This window comes from Zingiber officinale, chromosome 9B (assembly GCF_018446385.1).
Source record: "Zingiber officinale cultivar Zhangliang chromosome 9B, Zo_v1.1, whole genome shotgun sequence".
NCBI classification, from domain to species: Eukaryota; Viridiplantae; Streptophyta; class Magnoliopsida; order Zingiberales; family Zingiberaceae; genus Zingiber; species Zingiber officinale.
In genome coordinates, this window is record NC_056003.1 from 110229760 (window position 1) to 110251344 (window position 21585).

Sequence of the window (21585 nt, forward strand, 5' to 3'; positions counted from 1 at the left end):
GATAACTTAGAGGGTGCATTGGGGTATATGGCCCCGCTGATGTAAGGAAGTGTAGAGCTAATTGCTTAACACTTATGGGATACACTCGTTACTAGTGTATACTGGAAGAGTACATTTGGATTTATGATGATAAAATCTTCCCATTAGATATAGTCTTGGTAGCATATGACATTGACTTGCAATGTTATACCAGGGTGTGTATACCTTTCTTGTCCGATACTAGTTCCTTTGAACTTAGAGCAGAGTTGTTACTGGATGATTAGGCTACTTTATTTTGGGTTACTTTTGAGTGATGTATTCATGCTTGATACATATGCATGAATCTTGTTTAGATGTACCCGTAATCCATGAGTGTTGGTAGCTTAAGGTTGGTCTCTTTGATTGAGCTGGTATGCTCATTTTACATGTCTATGTTGCATGTAATTTTGATTGTTATGTGTTGTAAGAGTCTTGTGGAAGACTGTCGATTTGCAAATAGTATATGTATCCATGTTCTGATATGGTTTGTAGGTTTCTTATGGATCATAGCTATGTAGTTCGGTGTATGTATCGGGAGGTATTATTGAAGATGTCTTGTTGATTAAATCCGAGATGTAGTATAAGTACATCGGTGGTGTTTTGATGGAGGCATTTTGTCGATTTAATCTGAGTTGTGATATGTACATATGTGTTTGGTGTGGTATTTGAGGTATCTTTTTTATTATGTTTGATGAGTGCACCTGGATTTAGTATGCTTTATTGGAAGTATATGTTGGTTATACTCTTGACATAGGTGTATATATGTCATATGAGTGTTGTTCGAGGTGTATTGTTGATTTTACCTATGTTGATTTTGTACACGGGTTCGGTATGCATTGTTGGAGGTATCAAGATGATTTATACCTATGTTGTGAGTATGTTTGGTGTATATTAATTGGAGGAATATGTCGATCATACATATGTTGTGTGAGCATGTGTGCTAGGTATATATTGGTAGCAGCATGATGATTTTACTTATGCTGAATGCAGAATGTGGAGTGACTGCATTATGTCATTTGTTGGATTAACTCATCAACTAATTCTTCTATCAGGGGATAACCCACTAGGATACTGATAGAGTTGATGATGGATTTGCTTAGTTTACTAGGTTGTTATAGCCTAGGTTAACCACAGTGATTTGTGGTAGAGAGATCTTGTACAGTCTCTAGCTGGATAGTTAGGTGCCTTTGGGTACTTATATATTATTTTGTGGTGGAGCGTTGCTCCCACATATTACGGATTGCTGGTAGCGGAGCATAGCTCCTATATTTATTGCAGATACCTATTTCAGACTATTTGTGGTAGAGCGTTGCTCCCACATATGTGATGTTTCCTGTGATGGAGCGTTGCTCTCACACTGGAGGATTTATTCTATGGTGATTTATGTTATTGATGATCAGATTTTTGACTTATTATCATAGATCTTATGGTTAGAAATGTCTGTGATACGGACATTATGTGTTTTGGTTTTTGGCCATATAGGCTTACAGAGACTTGATGATTTTGGTATTTCCAGGATGTTTGGATCGGATTCCATTGTCTTTGTAGACGATGATGTGATCTATTACGAATCAGCGGTGAGTCACGCACATCATCTTTGCATAGGATAGAGATGTTTCGATGAGAATATCTATATACGAAGTTCAGTAGTGCGTTTTGGGTTTGTCTTATGTGAGATGTTTGAGCCACACGGTCACCAATAGGAGTATACCGTGGTTTCACATGAGATCGAGGTTGTTACCGTTGGGAGTAGACAGAGTCTATACAGGAAGCTCGCAACTTCCTCTGTTTGGTTCGATATTTCCGGAGATACGTTGAGGGTTTCTCACGGATTGCTACGCTACTTACACGCCTGACCATGAAAGGTGTGAAGTTTACTTGGATTGAGGATTTCAAGACCAGTTCCTAGGAGCAGAAGCGGAGACTAATGTCGGCTTCGATTTTTGGTTTTTACCTTCTGGAGAGGACGGATTTGTCCTCTACACCGACACGTTTCTACAGGATATGGGTGCTGTTCTAATGTAGCATGGTAGAGTATTCTCATATGCTTCTCCGTAGTTGAAGGAGTATGAGAAGAAATACCCAGTTCATGATCTGGAGTTGGCCGCTATTATTTTTGCCCTGAAGATTTGGCGGCATTACCTGTAAGATATTACATTGAGATTCTCACTGATCATCAGAATTTTAAATATCTGATTACTTGGAAGGAACTTAATCTTCGATAGAGGAGATGGATGGAGTTCCTGAAGGATTATGAGTGTACCATTAGCTATCACCCGAGAAAAGCTAATGTGGTTGCCAATGTACTTGACCAGAAGTCCAAAGGGACTTTAGTTTGCCACCGAGTAGTGGTAACAGACTGGATTTAGGGTTTCTCCGAGTTAGACTTTGAGGAGCAGGGACAGACAGAGCAGGGTATTTTTGTTACCATAGTTGCTCAGTCGTTAATCTGGACGAGAATCCGAGAGGCCCAGTTGTTGGGACTTCATAGAGCTCAACGTGAGGCAAAGTGGTACATACTATCGGACAGAGGATGTTAGAGGCATAAGACTGCCAGAAGGGTTACGCTGACCGGAGTGGGAGACTCTTAGAGTTCTCCATTCGTGACCAGGTATTTTTGCGAGTTTCACCCAAGAAAGGGGTGAAGAGATTGGCCTCAGAGGTAAGCTAGCTCCGTGATACATTGGACCTTTCCAGATCTCGGAAAGGATTGGAGCAGTAGCTTACTGGTTGGCACTATCGCCGTCCCTGGCAGGCGTCCACGATGTATTCTACGTATCCATGCTGAGGAGATACGTACCCGATCCGACGCATGTGCTGACAGATATTCCAGTTCCCTTCAGCCTGATGCTACTTATGAGGAGGTTTCGGTACGGATTCTCGATCGAAAAGATCGTCAGTTGCGGAATAAGACTATCCGGCTAGTTAAAGTCGGATGGCAACACCATTCGGATGAGGAGGCTACTTGGGAGCTCGAGGATACGATCCGAGCTCAGTATCCCCATCTTTTCACTTGAGGTATGTGATTTATTTACCGTTCAATATTTATTATTGTTATTTGTTATTAGTACTTGCTGATGGTAGATACTGAAATTTGGGGACCAAATTTTTATTAGTGGGGGAGAATGTAAAATACCGGAAAAAAATGACGATTATTAATAAATGAATTTTCCGGAATTTTTGGACATTTTTCGGGAATTTTTCGGAGCTCGTACGGACGAGTTAACGGGATAAAAATGGGGCCTGGAAAAGCCTGTTTGGACGACCCATTTAAGCGAGGAATTGTTTCTTTTATAAAAATTCCTAATTCCTTTTTCTTTTTCATTTATTTTCTTCCCCCCCGTGTTCCTTCTCTCCCGAGCCTCACTCCCAAACCCGACGCCGAGAAAAAAAAAAAAAAGCCCTAACCGCCGGTGTCCTCTGCCCTAGCCACCTCACGCCGCCACCATAGCCGACAGTCGGCCGCCACTGAGCCCTGCCGAAGCCGCTGCCCTCACTGGACTTGAGCAGCGCTGTCGCCTCTGCCTAGCATCGCCGTCGCCGTGCCCTAGGTGCCGAGCGCCACTGACCACCGTAGCACCGCCGCACCTTTTACTCTAGCGCCGGCCTTCTGCCCGCGATGCTGACCCCCTCTGCCGCCGGTGACGAGCCACCTCTCCGACTTCCCTGTGCGCCGGCCGAAGTTTCCCTTCCTTGTGTCTCTGATCTAGAGTGATTGCGGCCTTGTTTCTGCCCTATGCGACGCCGCCTCTGTACACTATGCCTAGGTCGCCGGAAATCAAGAGCTTAAGAAGGTGACAGGGGGTAGTTGTAACCCGGCCAGTGGGACTGAAGGTGAGGGCTTAGGGTTTGTTTTTGTTTTCAATTCTGTGCTTTGATTCTTATCCTGCCGTGAGCAGCACTTGGGTGTGGGATGGCTAATTTAGTGTATAGGGTTTGGTGGACAGCGGCTTCACCAACTTCTGATTCTCGCTGTCATCATCGAAGAAGAGGTAATGGGAACAAATTATTACTGGACTTTAATTGTTAATAGAGTGTCTTGTGATTTCTTGATCATTTCTTCTTGATCCGGTTGGTGGACAGCAACTTGATCAGGGCAGTAGGTTGTTACGTCTGGCCAGTAGGTTTGATTTGGGGCTGTTGGAACTTGTCGTGGCAATCTTGCTTTGGTTGAGGGCATCAAGGAAGAGGTAAGGTCAGTAGGTTATGTTTTGAATTGAGTTATTTTGTTGATTAGTGAGTTTCCTTCTTGATTGTTTTGCAAGTGGATTTCCAGCCACTCACCTTGTTCCAGCAGCAAATACATTCCTTGATTATGGATTAATCACGGCCGTGAATTGAGGTAAGGTTTAGAGTTTTGATTTTCATGGTAGATTATTGCTAGTTGTGTTAGCAATAATTAATAACTTAAGTTTATAAGTTATATAATAGTGTAATCAGGATTAATGAAACTAACCCTAAATGATCAGTGGATTAGAAATTAGTTTAGCTATTTGTTTAAAAATTAAATTAGCTAAACTGTGCGAATTGATTCAGGACTTTGACGCGAGACGAGTATCTCGGAGTCAGCTTGGACCTTTCTATTTTATCGGAGGCGGGTACTTTTGACTTATTGTCTTTGATATGCTTAGTAATTAAATTAACAAGATGCATTAATTGTGTTTCTTACTTGTTTCGGTTAATCACTGCCCAATACATGCTACTTGTTGATTGATTGTTTGTTTACATCTTGTATGGATATGTACCTGATTCCACATGCTCATGGGTAGTGATATAACCATATTTTACCATGTCAGGACCTAGGTTTGATACCTTATATGATCAGATACCTTGATATGATTCATTCGCTTTGGTGCACATTATGATATGTCCAGAGATTGGTTTAGTATATTACCATGTTTAGTGACATGCACCATTCGCATGATTGCATGCTGAGTGATTGATTGCTCCTTTATTGTCGAGCACTTTGCCAGTTTCATCACTGTTCGGTGCTCCGTTGTGACGCTCATGGGTAGCGGGACACAGCGTGGTAGCACGTCAGTTTGGCTCTTCCGGTGCTCCGTTGGTCCGCTCATGGGTAGTGTGACGCAGCGTGTAGCACGTTAGAGATCCCTCCCCGTCACAGCGTACCGGGAGTTGAGAGCATTGCGCTCCCCCATTTATGATTTGGGGTAGGAGTACGTATGTACTCCGACATCCCGTACACTCGATCACTCATCGGGAGTAGTGTTGCAGCGGAGCGTCACACCTACCCACTCGGTCCCACCGTTGTTGTGAGTCGGCTGACTGGCGTGGTGACCATGACATTCGCATCATATGCATGATGCATTTATTGTTTGTGTTTGTGTTTGTTGCACTTATATGCCGCATTGCTTGGATACCTTGATTGACATGCATACGGTATACCTTTCGGACTGTTTGTCCTTTTACCGGGTCCTGGTTAGTACAGATTCTCTCCTGTCTTCTTCGGTTTGTAGTTACCTTTATCTTTATCAGGAGACTGTACGCATGATTAGTGCTAGGTGTTATTTCTTTACTTTGCATATCAATTGTACCTGCTGAGTGTTGGACTCACCCCGCCTCCATTGTTGATATTTTCAGGTTGATGCTGTCAGGAGAGAGTTCCAGTTGCTGGTCCCTATAGACCTCGAGGATGTGATTGATTTTTCGTTTGGTTTCCTTCTCTGTTCTAGACTGTTTGCACTTGTTATGTTCTGGATTTATTTGCTTATGGACATGATATAGATTTTATTATATCGATGGATTTGGATTTGGTTTTTATTCTACTACATGCCTGCCTGGACGGCAGAAGAGGTGAGTTCGTCGGATTTGAGTTTTACGAGTGTAGTGGAGTAGGGTGGATTTCGAGTCAGAGTATTATTTTACTGTTTAATTATCTTAACTGCGTGGTTGTGACAGCCAGAGGCTGAATAGATTATATATAACTGCGTGGTGATGTTTTATTTTATTGTTATTATTCCAGCCGCTTGTGGCTGAGGTATTTGTGAGATGTAGAAAAGTTTCAGATTGTCCACCGTACAAGGGAGATGCTGTCGAAATTTTCTCGGACAGGGACTCCTCTGGGGCGTGACAGCGCGTCCTTCTCGTCTACCGATGTACTATTTCATAGCTTCTCGTTCCTCGGATGCACCGAGCCTATCAACTCACTTCCAATGTCATCCTTCTCGCTGGTTGCATTTTTTGCATGACTTCTTATATTTCTATGTCCTTGCACACTTAGACACAAGGCATTAAAAAGTGCAGAGCCTAACTTAACTCGATTGATCACATCAAAACCAACCCGGGGTACTTATAAATACTTCCACAACCGTCATTGTAGTTCTTCGATATCCTTAGGGATGAGACAATATGTCAGCCAGTTAGGCAAGCTTGACCTCAGAATGAGGTCAATCTGATGTTGAATGTCTCTCATAAGAGGAAGTCTTGGAGGAAGGTCTTCGTCTATCAAATTAGCGATATTGGATAGGAGTTGTTGTACCTCAGCTGGTAGATCTGAGTCTAAGTCTCTTACATTGCTTTCATAAGGAAGCAAAGCATAGACCACGTCTCTATGCTTTATATCTTTTAAAATTTGGACATAGAAAGTAGTATAGAGTTATTGGTTACCAAGTTTGAAGGAATTCTTCTTATCGAGGAGCCAATACGATATTCCTCCCTTGGATGCTGAGGGTGTAGGTGTTCTTCCGTCCATCATGGATGCCACTACAATCATATTGGGAAGGTCGTCCCAATAGTACATGACATGTATCCAGAGACAACATCATACCATGCTCGGTCATAATACTTGCTGCCAATAGAAAAAGATAAAAGGCACCGCCTATCTACGATTACCTCGCTTCCTTTGCTTAGCCATGACAACTTATATAGGATTTTGGATGGTGATCTATCTTTAACTATAGCTTTTGAACATCTTCTTTAGATACAATGTTTTCACAGCTTCCACTATCAATGATCATCTTGTAAACTTTGTTCACAATCGTGCAAGCCGTGCGAAAGATATTGGTCCTTAGCCAATCATCTGATTCTTCCTTGGGGACCAGTAGGCTCTTGCATACAATAAAAGTCTCATGACATCACCATAAAGAACCTCATCATCGATATCGTCATCGTAAATCGTCTCATCAATCTATTTAGGTTCATCCTCCATGTCTTCTAGCTTCCTCAACTAGCAAGATTTTGTTTTTTTTGTTTTTAATTTAGGGATCTTTTACAACCCAAAGCTCAATGCCTCTATTCACCATGTTGAAAGCACTTGATAGAGGTCTTAGGTTACCTTGTGGTGGTTGTTGGGAAGGGTGCAGCTCCTGAGGGTGAACATACAACTTTATTGTTTTGATCTCTCCTAGTTGTTGGTCTTTGTTTTACTTGTTTTTCAATAGCAAAGACGGGCTGATTAGCCTTTGAAATAGTTTAGAGTGAGTGAAGGTTCAGGAAATCTTGTAAGTGCTTACGTAATCCCCCTAAATATTGCACTATCGTATGTTCCTCTGTCTCAGACAAATCATTATGAGTAATAAGCTGATAAAATTACTCTGTATAGTTGTCAATTGTTCTAACTCCTTGCCTTAATATATGGAGTCATTGAAACAACGTTTACGTATAGTCAAAGGGAAGAAAGTGGGTTTTCATTAGTTCTCAAAAGTAGAATCAGAGTTACGATCAGAGATCTCACGATCATTAAAATCTCACACTGCCAAACTCTGGGTTAATTCCATAACTTGTTTCTACAAATCCTCAATCATCATTAAATTCTAAATATTATGATCATAATGTCAGACTTCCTCAATCAAAACCTGTCTATTGCGATCACGATCACGTCCACAATGACCCTCTAATTTTAATGAACTCTGATACCAACTGGGATCGGATAAAATATAGATTATTCTGGAGTGTGAAGTTTCATAGGGATTAACGAGAAAATAAGAAAAAAATAACAAACTAAGTAGCCAAAACTAGGGTTAAAACTTTGTGGAGAAAACAAGAGCGAGAATAGAAAAAAGAGATATAGTCATAACGTGATTTAAGGGAAACAAATTAATTTAATATCCAAAAGTTCTCCAAAACATCATCTAAGCATATATATATATATATATATATAAATCTCAAAGCTCTAAAAAGATCTAAACAGAAATTAAATAATGAGACTTAGTTCTATAATATTAAGCGAAGCTAGAATTAAGGGCAAAGCTAACTATAATTAAATAAAAGGTCAACTTAAACTTAATAAACAGATAACCAATTTTAAAAAACCCAAAAGATGCAGATCCAAAAGCTCCCTCAGCCTATGTCGTGCTTCGGTTAGGCATCGTGATCATGCCATGTCTTGCTGTAAGAAGTTCTTTACTTTGGATCCGGCCCCTCCTGCATCATTTATACTTTTGATACTTTCGTTCACATATGGGTTGACCCACTAATTAAGCTCAGTTAACATAAACTCCTAACGCAAAGCTCTTGTTCGGACGATATGATAAATTTGCTTGTTTGAATTAAATAAAAACAGTTCAAACTGTTAGAAAAGAAAAGATATTTTATCACTTCACATGTTGAGCTTGAGTCCATCGCAGCCCATCCTCTGGTTGCTTGAGATGGACTTGCAAGAGTCGAAATGATCCTACCAGTTATTCGGTTAGGCTCAACCTAGAGACATCTAGACACCTGCAAAAGTTGAACTGATCGATCTAGAGACATGTATTAATATAGCATGATCAATATAGCACTGCCATAAAACAAATCACAATGGCCAATACAGGCACTCTTTCTTCAGAGTGCCCTCACATAGAGTCGACTGACAGAAACAATGAATGAAAAGTAAACCATACATATAGCCATTTGCTCTCACGGAGAAGTAGTTCCCCTTGACTTTCTTTCTCTCCTAGAGCAGCAACTAATTAATCTAGACTTTGACACAAGGTCTAGTCCAGTTCAATGCAATAACTATAAAAGGGACAAAGTAAAATAGGCCTTTGTCGATATAATTTTGATCCATATATCACTCCTATATATATGTACTATATAAAACTATGCTATTAATTTGATCTTAAAACTTCAGTGGAATTGTCCACCACTGAAGGTTTGGCCAAAGGACCAGGACGGAGGAGCTACATCGTAGGAGAGCACAGATCTGCCATCACTTGTGGTGACCTTGAAGGAGAGGGCTTGGCCATTGAAGAAGGTGTTGCTCTGCCAGTTCTGGCCCCAGTTCCTCACCATGGGCTGCCACCCGGTCCTCGACCCCTTGACCAAGACCGCATGCACGTCCCCGGCTCCCCCCACGTTGGTGATCAGAACCAGGTTGAAGTAGGAGTGGCCGTTGATAGTGAACCTGATGCCACCCCCCTTCCTGCAGGGTACTCTGCAAAATATATAACAATAATGATGTAACTACGTACTGAATCTATCAAGAATTTCCAAAAGAGTAGATAATTAAGAATCTCATCCCCACCTTCGGTACGCGACGGGTACAATCCCGGCTCTGTACTGAGCAATGCGGAGGAAGACGGGCTGAGAGAGGTCGAAGTGGCGGAGAGGGGGGTTGCACCACCCGCCTGCATCGTTGGGCAGGGCGCTGTTCGGGGGACAGAAGTTGGTGGCAGTGACGACGATGGATCCCCTCTGGCAATTCCTGGGATCGTCGACGCACGCCAACTCGTAGCAAGCCCCGCAGCTGAGGCCGTTGTTGAACAGAGCAGTGCTGAGAGCTGCGGTGTTAGTGCCGTAGCCATGGCTGTACAAGTTGCCATACCCACAAGCTCCTCCTGCAACGCAAATTAGTCTGAATTATGGTCGATTTTATTTTTCTTTTTGTTTTTAAAGGAAAAGATTGTTCGTAGAATGAAATCATTATACCCATTGTGCCTGAAGCATCACTTCCTCCGTAGAATGTGGCATGAGCTGCCATCCATCCCCCTCCATAGCCATGCGCTGCTGAGAACAGTGGGACAAAGAAGAGGATGACAAATCCAAGAGAACTCATTCTTGGAATGCTCTGCTTGGAGGAGGAGTGGGTTAGTTGTGTTGGATGGGAAAGGGAGGGAGGGAGGGGAGAGACACAAATAGGGGCTTCAAGTGGTGGGGAGACTGCAATTTTTCTACAGGATAGGGACCATATGCAAACCAGGGGCCAGATGAGGTTTCCAAAATTTTTAGGAGATAGATAAAATTATCTTTCTTAATCATTGTAAATGTGCTTGGATAAAAATTGAATCCTAAATATTTAAGAAATACACCCTGCCTCCTATCATGACATCACCCCTAGGTCTCCTCCGTGTTGGTGATGAGACAGATTGACGGGAGCGTTGGGAGCGAACGTATTCGTCTTTTGTCATCGTAACATCACCCCTAGGCCATTAAATTACCTTGCCCGCTCTTAGCAAAATTGGAAAAAAAAAAAAAAAAAACTGCATTATTTTGCACTTGAATGTGAAGTGATGGATGTTGAATTTTATTTCGAAGTGGGCTTCTGTATTAATTATAACACATGGATTTATTATGCGGATTTAGTTGAATAATGATCTAATTAATATAGTTTAATTATGAGCTGATTTAATAGATGTGAATATCAGGAGTATAAAAATTTATTATTTTTTATCATTATTATTGATAGGTTGATAACGGAACAAACTCTAAGGCTATAAATATATAGGGTTGTGGTCCCGTATTAAAACATCGATTCACTTTTCATCCCGTCCGGAAGAAAAATTTGGTCGCCCTAACTCTTATGGAATTCAAGCCACTTCACCATTCTTGTCATTCCTTTTCAGATTGTTCGACGACAGGCAAATGAGGATGAATCTTGATTAAAGTTTTATTTATAAATTTTATCACTTTCATCGATTTTGCTTTATTAAAGTGTTGTAAATTCAAACGATTCAGTCTTATTTAGAATTATTCTCATCTATTTGATTGTATGACTGTAGGATAATTTGTTAAATTAAACATCCAATAAGTGTTATAAATTTTTTATTTCATTGAATTTATAGCGATAAAGTTGTAGGTTTTCGAGGTTTAGTTAATCTGCACATGTTTTGCATAGGATTTCTATTTCACGCATTAAACTATGCATATTCATCGAATTTCTAGTAGAAAGTTTGGAATTTCGAGTTTTGCGAAGAACTCGAAGAACAATAGCGAAATTTGGTGACCACCGTTTTTTTCATAAAAGTTTTATGTTTGATCCGTGAAAATTGAACATAATAGTAAATTGAACATAATAGTAATCAGTCGACTGATGCATTAGCTCAATTGACTGATGCTTCTAAAATAACATAGAAAATATTTGGGTCGGCTTGAGGACTCAAGAAAGTTTCTGGATCAACTTGTGCACTTGACTAATTTCAAACGACTACAATTAAGGTTCAGTTGGTTGCTTGTACACGGGTCGGAGATTTTCTAATCAATTGATACATTCAACTGATTCTATCAGTTAACTGTCATTAGAATCTATCAACTATTTTTCAATTCTATTTTCTAGGTTTTCTTGTGTATTTATTTACACAAATGTAACTAAGTTGAACAAATATTATAATCAATTCTATTTTCTAGGTTTTCTTGTGTATTTATTTACACAAATGTAACTAAGTTGAACAAATATTATAATCAAAGTGAAAACTATTAAGTAGATTAAGTGCATTTAGTATAATAGATATATATTCATGATAAAATTAATTGGCCTAAAGAAAATTTAATTTTAGGCCGGATATATATTTAACGATAGATCATATAAGGTATGTTTGATAATCATGTATATAATATGAAGATACATTATGTTGTCAATTAAAGATTATTTTGAACTATGTTGTGAGAATATCATTAACGAATTATATTTTACTCTAAAGATTAAATACAATATTATGCTTAGTATCTCGTTAAGGGTCCACATATATAATTTGCATCCATTAACTTGTCTTTATATATATGCATCTTCGACTTACATTAGCTTTGCTCTTCCTTCTTCCTTTTTCTGTTCTTATAACACACTCAATATCTATCAACCTTAACAATTTATCACTCCTCACTAGCACTAATTTCAGAAAATGAAAAGAGCGCATTATGGTTCAAAAAAATCAATGGTAATGGTAAGGGTAAGTAAACTGCAAAATCTGGAGCTTGTAGCCATAAGGTACAAAAGAAATAAGATCAGGAACCATCTTATTACTTCTACTAGAAGAAAGGTTATATGAAAATGGATTGTCCCAAGTACATCAACTGACATGTTAAAAAATTGTATACTTCTCAACTTTTTTAATTTCGAAATCAATTTAACTACGTACCGTGCCTAATGATATTTGATAAATAGATATGAGCATCACTACTTATAAGTGTCACTATATAGGAGTATCAAGAGCCGACTATCAATTGATGGTAAAAGACATATCTATACGAGGAATGACAAGATTGAAGTAGAAGCAATTGATATTTTTAGATTTTATATAGGAGCCAATATATTTCTGAATTAAAAAATACTTTTATTTTACATTCTTTTCGACATAAGTTATTTTTTATTTGGATAAAATCAGGATAATTTTCTTCATTTGAAAATTGAAAGTTCAGTATTTTTCAAAATTTAGTTTTGATTTGTACTGGTTTCTTGGTTTAACAATATATTTAATAGAGTCTAGTCATGTCAAGGTTGACCAGATGACTAACAAGGGTGAGAAGTCTATCGGGTAACTTACAAGTCTAGGTAGGTCAATATAACCAGATGTCTGACAAGGATGAGAAGTCTACCGAGTGACTAGTCTTAACTGGGGTTAGGTTAGATAAGGGTGAGAAGTCTACCCTGCAACACCATGTGGCACACTCTTTCGTCTTCTATGCTACAACATGCTGCAACTTAAGCTTCATTTCTAATTAGCAACACTTGAGCAACATTTTCATTCAATTTTTGTGTTTGCCGTATTTTTGTATTTGTGCTTAACTTTCTAGATTCCTTTTCTATAATGTTTCTCATCTCCAGAGGCTTTCTGGAGAGGGAAAATTAGAAATAAGAATCATATTTTACTATTGTGTGCGTCTATTTTCCTAGTTTTGTTGATCAACTGCTTGCATGCTTAATTAATTGTTAGCTAAATCCTTTGTGTACTTACATTGCTTTGTTTTACTTTACTTGATTGAATCAGCCTAAGTAATTTTTATTTCCGTTGTATTACTCTAATTGATTTATTTCTATTATTATCTACTCATTAAATTTGTAATGCGGTTCACCCTCCTCTAACATCGAGTTCGATCCTACAATTTGGTATCAGAGCAGGTTGAGCTGATAGTATGCTAGGAAAGCTTGGTTAGGTGCATGTCTAGGCTGGGTAAGGAGTACCTTACCTGGTGCATCTAGTCAAATGGAACTAGAAGATGCTAACTCATCTTACTTTAAACCAGTTAGATTAGACATTGTATAAAGTTGATATACCATTAGATTATTAAATTAGTTTTGTCTTAGGAAGTTGTCATTATTCCAACCAAGAAGACCCCTATGTCTCACACCTGGAAGCTAACTTCAGAAACTCTTGCTCAATTAGCTCAAAGAAAAATTTGAATCTAATATAGGATAAACTTTGTGTTATATTTGAAAGATATTCTAAGACAATCGCCCTATGGTATGTATTATTTATTGGATAAATAGAAATTCATTATTTGAGTACACATTCTTTATATGTATATTAAACTCATTTAATGAATGCCCATAATATAATTCATAACATGAGAGAACTTGTTATTAGATCACAACTAGTGAGCATCTTTATATGTGCAATTATAAATGTATTAAAACAATCCCTAGTCATTGAATTGATAAGTTCGGACATCATCAATTCTATGAGACTAGCATGGATTATACTCCTTGGTCTAACCAAGTATCTATTCCTCACTAGCTAGAGACATTAAGATGTTGAGAGTTAAACTTGGATGCTAGTTATAGTAACTAGTTCATTAGAGTAACCTGCTATAAGACTTCATATGATTCTCTACATATATAGATATGTCAATGAAGATCTCATTGCTACTCGAGTGCAAGTTTCCTTCAATTTGAGGTATTCAAGTCATTTTGGTCATGGAGACTTATACTTTGACATCTTAAACAAACATCTCTAAGGAGGTGTGTGTTGGTCCCTTTGGAGGCCGGCAAGAGGGGAGGGGTGAATTGTCCTACAAAAATAAATCTAACCTTTCTCAGATATATCGACTAATTAAAAACAATTGTAATAATAAAAAGATGAGACTAATTAAAAGAGATTAGACACAGAGAGTTTACTTGGTTTGTAATCAGGGGATTGCAAATCCAAGGAAAAGAATGCGCAGTATCTGATGATCTCCTCTGGGCGGAGTAGCCTCTTACAGTGTTGAGAGCACAGACAGAAAAGTAAAGTACTAAGAAACTGATTACAAATGAGTTGAAAAATCAGTGCTATATTTATAGCACTGGTCGGGGCACCCTGAAGGATCCGGGCGCCCTGGGGGGGATAAAATTTTATCCCCCAACGTTCAGATCGAGTCAAAACTCAATCTGGTCAAAATCCACTTCCGGGCGCCCGGACCACTTAAGTCAACCCAGTTGACTTTTTGTGGTCCAGTTCCACTGCTCCGATTCAGCTCGTCTCGGTCCGGGTCTTCTGTTCCGGCTCCGTTAGCTTGGGTGATCTCGGCCATCCTGAATAGGGCTAACCCGAACCCAAGTTCCGGCCTTCTCCTCAAGTAGTCTTCCTTCCCGGTTTCTCGTCTCTCGAACGTCGCATACGTTCTTCTCGTCCACCGGTGTACTCTTCGGCGGTCACCTCGTCCCTCGGACGCACCGAGCCCGTCGGGCCTCTCCTCGTGTCGTCCTTCTCGTTAGCCACATCTTCCGCTCGACTTCCTGTGTTCCTAAGCTCCTGCACACTTAGTCACAAGGGTTAGACAAAACATGACCTAACTTAACTTATTTGATCACATCAAAACACCTTGGGGTTCCAATAGTGTGGACTTGGGATGATTAGGTATAAGTCAAAGTGTCCGAAGGTGTTTGAATTGCCAATAAAAGATTTACCACTCCTTACAAGGAAATGTATACCCTATGGCCACTTGTCAAGATTGTTACTCAAAGTTTTTTACCAAAGCATCACATGTTAAGAGTATTATACTCTTGGACACATATACAAGTAATTTGAATCTGCAGGAGAAGGAAGTATTACTTGTGTTAGGTGTTACATAGTCAGCCTAGTGGAGACTGACACACAGACTATGTCCTGAACCAAATAGGTATAAGACAAGTGAAAGGAATGAAGCATTACTCATTGTAACTCCTAAAGGGTTCAGATGTGGTTTTGAAATCAACTATGATTTTTTGATCAATTGAGGATCATGATGTACTACTATACACCACTTATGATCATTCCATAATTACTGGTAAATTTGTTGGTCCCTTGCGGCCGGCAAGAGAGGGGGATGAATTGCCCTGCACAATATAAAATGGCAAACACCTTTCTCAAACAATCGGGCTTTATCAATTACACACTTAAACAAAATATAAAGGAATTAAAGAAAGGTACAAGACACAAATTTTTACTTGGTTTGCAATCAGAGGATTGTTATTCCAAGAAAAGTCAGTTCAGTAGAAAAATTTTCTTCTCGAATAAAACATCGAAGGAGGAGAAGCCTCGTATACAAAAATGATGCTCGAAAATGAAATACAGAAAGAATACTTAAAGTACAAAGTGTATTATTTGAAAAGGAGAATACCAAGGCTCTATTTATAGTCCACTGGTCGAAACTGACTGCTTGTTGATATGATACGATCCGGACGCCCAGACTCTCTCCAAGCGCCCTAGTGTGGGAAATTTCATCTTTTCGTAAACAGCTACACAATGATAGTGAAATAAAACTTTATCCGGCTCTGAGCACCCAGACTTGCTCTGGGCGCTTGGACCCTTGTGGATCAGTGCCAAGGAATCGAGGTGCCCGGGTGGCCCCAAGGTGGTCCGAGCACCCGGAGTAGCTCCAAGCGCCCGAACTCTAGTCAACTCTGAGTTGACTTTTATGTCTAGGCATCCGCTCTGACTTCGTTCACTTGGATGATTTCAACCATCCGGAATAGAGCTCACTCGAATCCATTTTTCGACCTTCTCCTCGAGCAAACTTCCGCTCGGGTTTCTCGTCCTTCGGAAATATCGCATGCTTCTTTCTCATCCACCAGTGTACTCTTCCACAGCACCTCATCCCTCGAACGCACTGAGCTCGTCGACTCTCTCCCGTGCCATCCTTCTCGCTAGATGCATCTTTCGTCCGACTTCTTATGCTCCTATGTTCCTGCACACTTAAACACAAGAATCGAAATACAACAAGACTGAACTTACTTGGTTGATTACATCAAAACTACCACGGGGTACTTACAATCTCTCCCTTTTTGATGTAAGCAATCCAAATTAAGTTAGGGTAAACTAAAAATAAATAACAGTAAAATAGCAAGTACATAAATTGCATTTTATGTAAAATGAAAAAAAATGTACCCTTCCTCTACCCTTAATTTCCAAGTCTCCTCCTTTGATCACATTTAAAATAGGAGAAATAAAAAGAACTTTGAATTGATTTCTAAGAGATAACAAAAATTATTAACATTCAGAAAATTAAGAAGTTTAAATTTTAAAAATTTAAACTTTTGTGATTTATAAAGTATTTTTGGAGAAATAATTTAATAAATAGCTGAAAAATTCTAAAATTTTTTATATCGGTTAAATAGATATATATAAAATAATGATAAAATTTGCATGAAAAATTAAAAATAATTTAGACAGTAATAAATTAGTTTCTACAACAAGATATAGTTTCTTTAAAAAATATTTAAAAATAGTTTCTAAGTTTAAAAAATCTTGAATTTTTTTTAGAATGTGATAAAACAAGTATTTCAGCAGAAAAATAAATTTTCAAAATTTAACATTTGAGAATTTTTAATATTTAAAAATTAACATTTGGATAAATAATTCATAGAAAATTCAATAACAGGTAAATTTTTTTTGAAAATATTTTCATTGATAGAGAACATGATAAATTTTTAGAAAAAAATAAAGTTTACAAAAATAACTCTACAAAATATTTTAAAATTAAAATATAATTTTTGTTAACAAATTCATTAAAAATAATATAAAGGTAAAAAAATTTTAAAATTTTTTTACAAATAAGAAATGAAATCATCTTTTTCAAAAAAAATTAATATCTAATTAATTTTAAATAGAAATTATACAAAACAATTTATTTAAAAGTATTAGAAAATTTTAAGCAAAAAATAGAATATTAAATAAATTTAAAAGTAAGATATGTATAAAAATTTAATCTAAACATGATTTTGAAACTCAATATAGATTTCTACCTACTGATTAATTAGAAATTTTTTCAGAATATATTTTTGTGATAATTTTCTAATTTGACTCTTATTATATCTAAAATGGCAATTAAGTCTTTGATAATTTCTAAAAGTAGTAAAATTCGAACATGCAAAATTCTTGAAATTTTCTATTTGCTCTTTCAGTTTTTTATTTTTTATTTTGTCAAAATCTTCTAGTCGACACGATTTTGCTAAAGTTCCCTTTAGTTCTTTATTTTCCATTAATTGTTTTTTATTGTTATTTTTTAATTGATAGGAATTTTTGAACAATATTTTAATAAACTTGTAAAGTTGGTCAGGAGGTAGAGATCGTACCTGACTTACCTCGTTGATCCCTTATCTGAAGCTCCCCCTATAGTGTTGCTTCTTTCTGACGTTGCTCCCCCTTCATCGATGCTCTCGATGCTCATCTCGGATGAGCTTGCCATCAGCGCAAGTCTGGTGTAGGCTTCAATCTCTAATTCTGATGACGTTTCGTCCTATGTTGCTTTTAGGTTCTTATGTTTTGTCTGGGTTGGACTTTTGTCCTTGTCCTTGTCCTTGTTCTTTAGTTTTGGGCAGTTATCTTTGACATGCCCTTCTTCATTGCAATGATAACACCTCACTTTCATTTTTCTTCTTTTAGTCTGCACTTGATTGAACTTATTAGCTTTAAAAAATCTTTTAAAGTTTCTTACCATGAATGTCGTTTTGTCATCGTCGAGAGATGTTTCAAAGTCTGGTTCATCCATTTTTGCTTTTAATGTAATATTTTGCTTCGGCTCCTTCTTTAAATTTGCACATCTAGACTCATGAATTTCGAATGTAGAAGATAACTCTTCTAAATTACTTACCTCTAAGTCTCTAGAGATATAATATGCATCTACTAGAGTTAACCATTCATGTGTTTTAGGAAAAGCATTAAGCGCATACCTTAGTGAGTCTCGATTGGTTACTTTTCTTCGAGATTCGTGAGTTCAGTCACAAGCTCCTTTAGCTTGGCGTGTAGTTGAAGAACTGTTTCACCTTACTTTAGTCGCAGGTTTGTCAGTTGATTCCGAAGAAGATCTCTTCTTGTAAGATTGGCTTCGAAGGATCCTTCGTGAAACTCTAGGAATTTTTTCCAAATATCTTTTGCAGTCTCGTAAACTCCAATTCTATTTACCTCTTATAGTGGTGGCGCATTTAGTAGATGGAACTTTGCTTTCCCATTGGCCACAAAGTCAGCTTGTTCCTTCTTTGTCCAATTTTCTTATTTCTTTAACTCGTCATTGCTATCAGTAGGTACTGTAAAACTATTTTTTAATATAAGAATTATATCAAAATCAGTTTTGAAATAAACTTCCATCTTCTTCTTCCATTGTACGAAGTCTATCTCGAACTTTAGTGGGTGGATGCTTGTTCTGATCATCGTCTTTTGTGCTTCGTTCGATGGTTAGTCCTTCTGAAACGGTTGGACTTTAATACCAATTGTTGATCTCTTACAACAACAAGAGAGGGGGGGGGGGGGGGGGGGAATTGCCCTGCATAATATAAAATAGCAAACACCTTTCTCAAACAATTGAGCTTTATCAATTACACACTTAAACAAAATATAAAGGAATTAAAGAAAGGTATGAGAAGCATAAATTTTTACTTGGTTTGCAATCAGAGGATTGTTATTCTAAGGAAAGTCAGCTCAGTAAAAAAATCTCTTCCTCGAATAAAATGTCAGAGGTGGAGAAACCTCATACACGAAAATAAGGCTCGAAAATGATAGTAAGAAAAAATACTTGAAGTACAAAGTGTGTTATTCGAAAAAGAGAAGACCGAAGCTATATTTATAGCCCATTGGTCAAAACTGACCGTTTGCTAACGTGGCACGGTCCGGGCACTCCGACCCTCTCCGGGCACCCCCTACATGGCAAATTTCATCTTCTCACAAATGGTTATGCAACGGGCGTGGGATAAAACTTTATCCCGCTCCGGGCGCCCGAACCCGCTCTGGGCGCCCGAACCCGCTCTGGGCGCCTGAACCCGCTCCAGGCACCCAAACCTTGTGGATCAGCGCCGAGGAGTCGAGGTGCCCCAATGGCCCCAAGGTGGTCCAGGCGCCCGGGGTAGCTCCAGGCGCCAGGACTCGGGTCGCCCAAAATTTCTCTAAGCCCCCGGACTCTAGTCAACTCTGAGTTGACTTTTGTGTCAGGGCTTCCACTCCGACTCTGCTCGCTTAGGTGATTTCGGGCATCCGAAATAGGACTCACTTGAACTTATTTTCTGGCCTTCTCCTCGAGCAAGATTCTGCTCTGGCTTCTCGTCCTTGAGAAACATCACGCGCTTCCTTCTCGTCTGCCATCATACTCTTTCGCAGTACTTCATCCTTCGAATGCACCAAGATCGTCGACTCTCTCCCGTGTCATCCTTCTCCCTAGCTATGTCTTCGCTCGACTTCTTGTGCTCCTAAGTTTCTTCACACTTAAACACAAGGATCAAGACACAATAAAACCTAACTTGACTTAGTTGATCACATCAAAACTACCATGTAGTACTTACACTACGATGTATCACTCATGATCATTCCATAATTAATGATTAATCATGGACAACCAACATAGCAGGGAGCCTATAAGGTCACACACACACTGAGTTTATCTTAGAGACTTAAAATGAGTTTAAGAATTAGATTCTCAAATCGATAGAGATATGAAGTTTGGTTGGACTAAATGGAAAGGACAAGTATGGAAAGATATTTGTCAGAGCGGAAGCGTGGATGAGCCATAACTATTATAGAAGATATGGATTCATTATGGTTTGGTAATAAACCAAAAGGGATTTAGTTTAGTTATGAAACAACTTGGTTTAATAATAAATGGAAAAAGTTTGGTTTAATTATGATCCAAGATAGTTGGATTTTGAACCAAACTTAATCTTATTGGTAATGGATCAAGTTGGTTTTGCTTATTGGGTTTGGTAGATGACTTGCTCCCCAAGTCATGTATGTATAAATATCCCTATATGAGGAGAAGAGATATGTGAATTGTTGATTAGAGAAAAACCTTAATTGGAGTAGGAATTTCTTCTCTCCTCTCCCTCTAGCCGCTAACCACAAAGAAGGGCCAACCCCTTCTTTAAGACGTTGTCGATACCGATCAGTGCCACTATTGTTCGGCACCATTACCGTTCGGTGGCATAGATTGCTCAACATCGATATTGATTGGCGCCACCATCGATCAGTGTCGCCACTGATTGTTTAGCACCAATACTAATCAGTGTTTCCATAGATTATTATTCGATGTTGATACTGATCAATGCCACCATCGATTAGTGTTGCCATAGTTAGGCGTCAGACCTCCCTTGATGTCGCCAGATTACTTTGAGCCATTAGATACCAAGACTGAGTGGAGTTCTCTCAAATTACTTCGTCTTCACGCTTGGTTAGTATAGATCGAAAATGAATGACTCATGGCTTCATGAAGTTGTCTCAATGATAAATTAGCATCGATACGAGTATAGGCAAACTCCGTTGGATTTTCTAGTTGATGCCCTTTCCACTTCTCATCATCTGTCAAGTATACTTAAGAGTAAAAGTTATTTTAGAAAATTTTATTTTATGATCATGTCTTGTCATGTTGTGTCCTTGCATGTGTGTGGTGTGCGTGATGTAATAATTAAGAATTATTATGTTTTTTATTTCCACTACGTATGTTTTTGAAACGTGGTTTATCATGCACCACATCGGGCTCCCCAACACTTTGTGCTTTGAGATTAAACAAATAATTAAATTGATTAATAATCTAAGCCTAGTCGAAACCCAATCAAACCATAATTACAATCAGACCAAACTCATATCTGGTCCTATATCTTAATACAAATTGAACAAATTTTGTGTGATATATTATTATGGTACTAACCCAAGGTTTTCAAGAATCATAGAAAAATCTCTTTTTAAGAAGGATTCAATACAACCCGGTCTCCTTTCTTCAATGACGACAATTTCACTTATTGGAGCAAAGAATGGAATATTATCTCATGAACAATATTGAAAACCATCTTATAATAAAAATAGGCTTTGAGCTACCTACAAATCCAGACGACACCCTAGTTAACTTTGAAAAATTGTCAAGCGATAATAAAAGAAAGTCTCAAGTCAATGCTAGAGCCACAACTACATTGCAATGCGAGCTAACTTAAGAATAACTGAGTAAAGTTGGACTGTTCAACAATGCTAAGCAGCTCTGAGA

The 21585-nt window shown here is 38.4% G+C and overlaps 1 protein-coding gene and 1 long non-coding RNA gene across 3 annotated transcripts; one reads left to right on the forward strand and one right to left on the reverse strand.

The window, feature by feature from the left end:
- Positions 1-3622: 3622 nt before the first annotated feature.
- Positions 3623-4319, forward strand: LOC122025318. Of its 2 annotated transcripts, none has more exons than XR_006123665.1 (3): positions 3623-4010; positions 4102-4208; positions 4284-4319. It is a non-coding gene; the product is annotated as an uncharacterized LOC122025318 (long non-coding RNA). The 2 variants fall into 2 exon arrangements; XR_006123666.1 differs by having other exon boundaries at positions 4295-4317.
- Positions 4320-8703: 4384 nt separating this feature from the next.
- Positions 8704-10066, reverse strand: LOC122025545 (expansin-A10-like). The gene is made up of 3 exons (XM_042584360.1): positions 9886-10066; positions 9482-9794; positions 8704-9391 (listed from the first exon to the last, which is right to left on the reverse strand). Exons 1-3 carry the CDS (start codon positions 10010-10012, stop codon positions 9085-9087), a joined length of 747 nt encoding a protein of 248 aa, XP_042440294.1. The 5' UTR covers positions 10013-10066; the 3' UTR covers positions 8704-9084.
- Between the last annotated feature and the right edge of the window lie 11519 nt (positions 10067-21585).

What these genes read in the sequence shown, in the direction of transcription:
- LOC122025545 (XM_042584360.1), bottom strand. Translation starts at nt 10,012, where the DNA reads ATGAGTTCTCTTGGATTTGTCATCCTCTTCTTTGTCCCACTGTTCTCA. An exon ending in TGATGCTTCAGGCACAATGG is followed by an intron (nt 9,795 to 9,885) that starts GTATAATGATTT and finishes TTTGCGTTGCAG; the next exon opens with GAGGAGCTTGTGGGTATGGC. An exon ending in GTACCCGTCGCGTACCGAAG is followed by an intron (nt 9,392 to 9,481) that starts GTGGGGATGAGA and finishes TATATTTTGCAG; the next exon opens with AGTACCCTGCAGGAAGGGGG.